The sequence below is a fragment of the Olea europaea genome, chromosome 13, assembly GCF_002742605.1.
Source record: "Olea europaea var. sylvestris chromosome 13, O_europaea_v1, whole genome shotgun sequence".
NCBI lineage: Eukaryota > Viridiplantae > Streptophyta > Magnoliopsida > Lamiales > Oleaceae > Olea > Olea europaea.
Genome location: NC_036249.1, coordinates 854,979 through 862,217, shown reverse-complemented (window position 1 = coordinate 862,217; position 7,239 = coordinate 854,979). Strand labels below are relative to the sequence as shown.

At 38.4% G+C, this 7,239-nt stretch overlaps 2 protein-coding genes and 1 pseudogene across 2 annotated transcripts; 1 reads left to right on the top strand and 2 right to left on the bottom strand.

The window, feature by feature from the left end:
* Window positions 1–214: 214 nt before the first annotated feature.
* On the top strand, window positions 215–1,881 carry LOC111407173 (1-aminocyclopropane-1-carboxylate oxidase). The gene is made up of 4 exons (XM_023036502.1): window positions 215–409; window positions 552–778; window positions 960–1,293; window positions 1,387–1,881. Exons 1-4 carry the CDS (start codon window positions 305–307, stop codon window positions 1,672–1,674), a joined length of 954 nt encoding a protein of 317 aa, XP_022892270.1. The 5' UTR covers window positions 215–304; the 3' UTR covers window positions 1,675–1,881.
* A 632-nt stretch (window positions 1,882–2,513) lies between these two features.
* LOC111407171 (protein CLMP1-like) lies at window positions 2,514–5,535 on the bottom strand. The gene is made up of 2 exons (XM_023036500.1): window positions 5,324–5,535; window positions 2,514–5,213 (listed from the first exon to the last, which is right to left on the bottom strand). Exon 2 carries the CDS (start codon window positions 5,175–5,177, stop codon window positions 2,829–2,831), a length of 2,349 nt encoding a protein of 782 aa, XP_022892268.1. The 5' UTR covers window positions 5,178–5,213; window positions 5,324–5,535; the 3' UTR covers window positions 2,514–2,828.
* A 954-nt stretch (window positions 5,536–6,489) lies between these two features.
* LOC111408171 lies at window positions 6,490–6,896 on the bottom strand (annotated as a pseudogene).
* Window positions 6,897–7,239: the final 343 nt, after the last annotated feature.

The following is a 7,239-nucleotide window of genomic DNA, read 5'->3' as shown; positions in this document are numbered from 1 at the left end:
TCCCACAATTCTTAGATTTGGATACGTTACTATTTATTTTATTTTTTTTGCGATAAATAATTTAATCTTCTATTCGCTAGAGTGAATCAACAGAAAATAGAAGGTTGTCCGTAAATTTCGAGTTCTTACATTTTCATACACGTGTCCGGTGTCGCTACATTACTTGTATTATCTTCTTTCTGGTACAATATCCTTAAGCCCTATAAATAGCCCTACAAGAACCTTTTATATTCATAGTGGGAGGTTCACATACTCAAAAGATAAACATATTTAGAGAGAGAGAGAGAGCGAGAGAGAGAGAGAGATGGCAACTTTCCCAGTGATCAACATGGAGAAACTCGACGGAGAAGAAAGGGCAGCGACAATGGAAATGATAAAAGATGCTTGTGAGAGCTGGGGCTTCTTCGAGGTAACTTTGGAGGCGTTGTCTAGTCTTGTTCAATCTCTTGCCTAATACGGTGAAAAGGAATAATTTTCGTATCCCAATAAATTAACTGAATATTAAGTATAATCACTTTTGTCTTTTGTCTTGTGTTCTTAATTGTAATTAGTTGGTGAATCATGGACTATCTCATGAGCTCATGGACACTGTGGAGAGAATGGCAAAAGAACATTACAAGAAATGTATGGAACAAAGATTTAAGGAAATGGTGAATAGCAAAGGACTTGAAGCTGTTCAAAATGAAGTAAATGATTTAGACTGGGAAAGCACTTTCTTCTTGCGCCATCTTCCTGTTTCAAATATCTCGGAAGTCCCTGATCTCGAAGAGGAATACAGGTAACTTTCAGAACTCGGACAAGAAGAGACGGTACATAAATAAGATTTTCTTTTTTAACTATTTTGTTCTTATTTGGTGCAACTGAATGTTGTCCACTGTCCATTCCATATTACGAGACATATCATGCGAGTTTTCCCAGTTCTTGATGAAACTCTTTTTTGGCGTTATGAATGATAACAGGAAGGTTATGAGGGAATTTGCTGGAAAATTGGAGAAACTGGCTGAGGAGCTTCTGGATTTACTATGTGAAAATCTTGGACTAGAGAAAGGTTACCTCAAGAAGGCATTGAGTGGCGCTAAAGGACCTAACTTTGGCACTAAAGTCAGCAACTACCCCCCGTGTCCTCGGCCAGAACTTATAAAGGGCCTCCGGCCACACACAGATGCTGGTGGCATAATCCTGCTCTTCCAGGATGACAAGGTCAGTGGCCTTCAGCTCCTCAAAGACGGGGAATGGGTTGACGTCCCACCCATGCGTCACTCCATTGTCATAAACATTGGTGACCAACTTGAGGTATATATCTTTATGTCCATTTCAATTCTTCCCACTACCAAAATATCGAATTGGATCCCGACCCTTCTAATCCGAATATCTATCATATGAAAGGTGATCACGAATGGAAAGTACAAGAGTGTGATGCACCGAGTGATAGCACAAACTGATGGGAACAGAATGTCTATTGCTTCATTCTACAATCCTGGAAGTGATGCTGTAATCTATCCAGCACAAGCCTTGGTAGAGAAAGAGGAGAATAAAGAAGCATACCCAAAATTTGTGTTTGAGGACTACATGAAACTTTATGCTGGCCTCAAATTTCAGGCCAAGGAACCCAGATTTGAAACCATGAAGAAGATGGAAAGCACAGTTAAATTGGGTCCAATTGCAACTATCTGAATATTATTTGCCTTAATCCATGTAATCTAATCCAGTACTATACCCCCTGCGTGCGCTTCATTTCTACGCGAAGTTCATGTGGTTATGCATATGGAAGCTAGTGAGTCCGTAGTGCTTGGATGATTTTAGCGTGTGTGTGCATGGCTTGTGTTATTTTATGGTGATTCTACTATGAATGAAAATTATTATCTTGCTTGAAGAAATCTACTATAAGTGTACAGAATTTCTTTGTATTGGTACATTCAGTGGGACATTTTTACAAGGCAAAAGAGAAATCTGCGTAGTGTAAGAATAATTTAAGCTAGAAAGTTAATTACGAGGTTGAATAGCCATAATCATATGGTTTACCGAAATAGGGACATCAACAGCTGCATGCATACCACTTTTTTTATAATTCTGTCTAACAAATGATGTTCTGAGCCCACAAAACAAATCTTAGTCAATTAAAGAACAATTCCGCTCCCTCGTTTGGTACTATAATTGCTCATGTCATGCACGTGTAAGACATGCGAATCGAGCAAGTGTATAAAGCATCATGATCGGAGAGTAACAATTTCATTGCATTCCTAAAACCTCAAACCATGATTCAGAAAATCATTCATGCAAGGACACAAGGAAATCTACGTGAAAACAATTTAACATTTAAGCATCTAAATTCATCAATCTTAGATAGGTGAATCTTACAAGGTTTGTAATTAAGTTGCAGAACCAACGTTGCTACTTCCTAGTTATCAGATATGTGAAAAATATCATAATTCTACTTTTCATCTGAAATGAGATCCAAACACGAGCCATGGGTAAGAAAATTAAGTCCTATCATTGTTGTTTAGGCACAAATATCGATAAAGAACACAGAAATTTCCTCTCTCTCTTGTAAAAATCAAAAGGAAGATCAAGTTTCATATAACTGATGAACCAAATTATAACAGGTCAAAGCCATATAAAATTTGGGGAAAAGTTCAATGCAAAAATTTGAATCAGCTTGAAAGTCAAGACGATACAGGGACATGCCCAGAAACTGAAAAGCTTCAGTGCTGAATACCCCAAGCTACAGGTACTCAACTCTAGTATTCTGCATATAGAAGGCACTTCCTCTCCAATTGAAACACAAGAAATTTTAAGGAATTCAATTAAAGGTGTCACCTAAAATCATATTACTTCCCGGAATCTTGACATACTACATTTTCACCATCTACTTTATCATCCACTTCCGTGTTCAGTTCCTCATTCTTTTTTCCATTCCCTTCTGCAGACTCCACATTGGAACCATGATTTTTCAGAACTGTCAAAACGTCAGCTTCGGAGGCCCCAGCAAGTTTAAATCGCTCGACTGCAGTCTCCAGGTTTCTCTTCCAACCGGGCAAGCCCAACTTACATTCGACCTGAGATCTCTCGAAAAGCATGTTCCCCCAAAATAGATGGATTTGAGATCTCATAACCGCAGCTTGCTCTGCTGCTTCCTCAGCTGAAATTTCACCTTGAACGCCTATCGCTGAGGAATCACCTTCAACATCACTACCCTGCTTCTTCCTTCTCTTTAACAGTTCATCCTTCTTACTCATATTAGGATCCTTCAGTTCTTTTGCTCTCTGCTCTTCCAGCTTTTCCCACATTTCAGTTGCTGCTTTCATTTTAATCTCTGCACTGTCAAAAAGTTCAATAGTCTCGGCAGGATCCCATTTCGACAAATCTTCTTTCTTGGCCAATACAAATGACCAATGAAGTTTTGCCATTTCAAATTGTTGTTGCCCCAGTGCCAACAAACCTTCATAAAAATCTGGTTTGATCAAGAGTGCCTGTTCGTATTTCTCTCTGGCAAGAGAATATTTTTCTCGGACCCAGTCATGTGCAGACTGAAGCTGTGTAGCCATCAATTCCTTTGAAGCTGATTCATCAATGGGAATCCGTTTCCTTGCTGCACACATATGAACATTTCCCCAATTGAAAAAAGCCAGAGCAGCCACCTCCTGGAACTTCAGAGAAGCCCTGTCGAAAAGGCTTTGGGCGGCTTCACCTGTAACTGTTTCCTCGAGGGCTTCAGAGCATAGTTCCATACCAAGCTCATGCAGATCTACATGAGCATCAGGATCAATGCCGACATGGCTACGAAATAATTGTGCAAACTCAAATAGCCAATCGTCCATCTCCACCTCCTTGCACTCAGGGTCCTCTGATTTTTCAGTTTTCTCCTTTGGAATTATCTCTTCAGTCTTAGGAATCTCAGCATCCACAGCTTCCAAAGCATAGTCACTTGTTGAAGATTGTGACACACTCTCATCTCCTTTTGTTCCTTCACTCTCCAGAGGCTTCTCTTCTTCCTCTTCCAACACAGGAGGCTCCTGCTCTGGGATCACCTCAACAACATGCAATCTCAACATCCCAATTGAGTCTCCTTGATCTGTATCAGGGTCTTTTGGAATAAGTTTGTCAACACCGGACTCAGCAATTCTAAGTTCACCCGTACATGTTATCGTCACTAAGTCACCATCATCATCCTTATATTTGATCAGTACTGATTTTGACATTGGCAAACGTTTGCTAACAACATCCCTCAACACTCGAAAACTACAATTCACTGGCAATTGAGCGAGCCTTATGTCATGATCATAAACAAGCTTCAGTGGCCTCCATCGCGTCACAACCCCAGCAGATTGCCCTTGAATGTTAACCAATGATGATGAAGAGCTCGAACGTTCCTTATGGTTGTCCTTATTAGCATTTGTATTGGGTTTTGAAGAACCATTCAAAGGCTTCAAGACAACTTTCGGATATTGGGTATTTGTCTCGGGACCGTTCTCAGTAGGTAGTATTGGATAAAACTTTTCTGATTTACTATTAGTAGCTGGTACAGCAGATCCCACTACAGCAGATACCTGCTTCTTAGGCACAGGCCTGGCCGGCAAACATGGTCCAAGGCCAGCGATTGGTGCCCCCACAGCAGAGGCCCCAAGAGCTGCTGGTGAAGGGCGACTCTGGAGGTCCTGCTGGGCCTCTTGACGAGGGCCAAGTGCCACCCTCAATCGCCTTGAAATCTCTAAGGCATCTTTATTATTTGGATCAGTAGCCAGTAGTGCTTGAACATCTTGCGTAGCCATTTCATACTTCCCTATAGCCTCGAATGCACGAGCCCTTCTTAGAAGAGCCCGGACAAACTGAGGTTGTACCTGAAGTGCCATGGTACACTCCAATATTACAGTATCATAATTTATCGGCTTCATTTGCATCAAACAAGCGGCCCTGTTACTATGGAACACAGCTCGGTCTGGGTGCATTTTTGGTGTAAGTTTAAGAGCATTCTCATATTGCTGAAGAGCACCCAAATAATCCTTAGCCTGAAACCTATTGTTTCCCTCTTCTTTTAGATCATGGGCTCTTTTCAAGAAATCTGATGAGTCGAAATTAACACCTCCATTAACGATAGGGGTCGAAATATTATCTCCCCCAGACACCTTCTGGTTCTGGTTAGCAACGCTCTTCTTCTTCTTGCCCCCAGATTTCCCCATATGATTCTCAGACCCGCCCAAGAGTCAAACTTTATTCTAAAATATAAATTTAGCAACACTGAACTCAATTTGGACAAATTTTTCAGTATAGATTAAAATCTTTCCTAAAATTCAGAAACAGAATAAAGGAAGAAAAGGCTACTTACATGTATGAACTTCAATACCTTTTATGAACAAGTTGACAGTTCTTGATTGAATTGTGAAGACCCAGAATTCAGATTGAGAAAAACACTAATTGGATGCAAAAGGTCTTTAAACAGATGTTTTCAGAGAAGATTTTATTAGGAGTAGGGGAAGTATACTGATAATGGGGTTTTCGGAAAGTGAGATGAGCTTGAAACCCTAGACTATAAATCCATTTTATTTATCTAAATTTATATAAAATGAATATCAGCTGTGTGCCCCACTCTATTTGCTCGTGTGGATCGTTGCAGTTGTGGGCCGTGACTGCACTCATTAGCCCATTTCGAAGTAGGGGTTGTTTTATAACACATTATGAACTCATAAGAAATTAGAAAATTTTCATAAAAAAGAGATTAAGTATGGCATATTTTAAAAATAAGAAAATAAGTTTCAAATTTCAAAAATTAAAATTTTATTAATTAATTATTTTATTAATTAAATATATTTAAGTCACATATCTATACAATGTGATCACAAATTAACAATTTAATTAACAACTTATTATTTTTTGTCACAAATCAGAAATTTTATATTACAATCACAAAAATTTGTAGGTCACGATTTGTTCATCGGTCACAAATAAAAAACTAATTAGTCACGAATTAATTTTTAATTACAACTTATCAAATTATTGGTCACAACTTATTTTTCGATCACAAATCAAAATATTTATAGGTCACATGTTATTTTTTGGTCACAAATAAAAAAATGTATAGGTCACATATCACAAATATTATATATTACAACTCATTAAACAGTCACGAATTATTAATTTTTTAGACCACACATTATTCTTTGATCACAATTTATCATTTTCATTGGTCACATATTGTTTATTGAATACAGATTAACCAATTTTAATGGTTACAGTTAACCGAATAATCCATGACCAACACTTGTGACCATGACAGCCAAAACCACCGACGACCACCATTGCTAGATCCACTGCGATAGGTAGCACCTCTGCCTGCACCACCAAAAAAAAACTTCACAAACCTCTAATAACATCTAGCACCAAGGTAACCCCTCAACATCGCAACCTTTTTTTTTTTTTTTTAAACAAAGTCTGTTTCTTTATTCATGAAAAATAAAAAACAGGTATTCAGAAATTTTTTTTATAACACCACAGATTTCAAACATCAAGTGATTTAACAAAAGTTGAAGGTCATAGAAGTAGATACCTGCAAATGAGCATTTTAAATTCCAGAGTTTAACAACTGCAGCTCTGCAGGCAAAATCATGGCTAGTAAGAAGATAAAACACGAAATTTTCAGTATCTTTGCTCCATCTTCTCCTTTTCCTGATACCATTGCGCATAGGAGTTCCGACGAGAGGGCCAAGGAGAAGGGTAGCACTGACCCAATTTTCAAAGGTCTTGTGGTGGATCTTACAAGGTAGATCCTTCTAGATGCCTAGCATCAACTTCTATCAGAATGGACACAAGATGTAAACCACCGCCTTCATTCTCACCGGCTGCTTACCCATCACTTTCTCTCTCTAGAATGCACACAGTAGTTTGGTTGAAATAGAGGGGCAATCATATAGAGAGAGAGAGAGTCGAGCTTACAATGAATAGAGGAGGAGGAGGCGGAGGCGGGGCGGGGGGTGGAATTGAGAATAATATAATTAGGGTTTGAAATTGTTTACTTGATTAATTTTAAAATATATTAATTAATTAAAAAATTTTTAATTTGTGAAATACTAAACGTGACATCTCATTTATGAAATGAGAATTTTTAATTTATTAGAATATGTAAGTTTCACTAAGAAATTTTATAAGCTCAATGTCTAGTCTTTAAATCCATTTTAAAACTGACACATGACATGCAAATTATTTGGACCTAATACAGTGCAGTCGTGCCGGGCATGAATGACCATA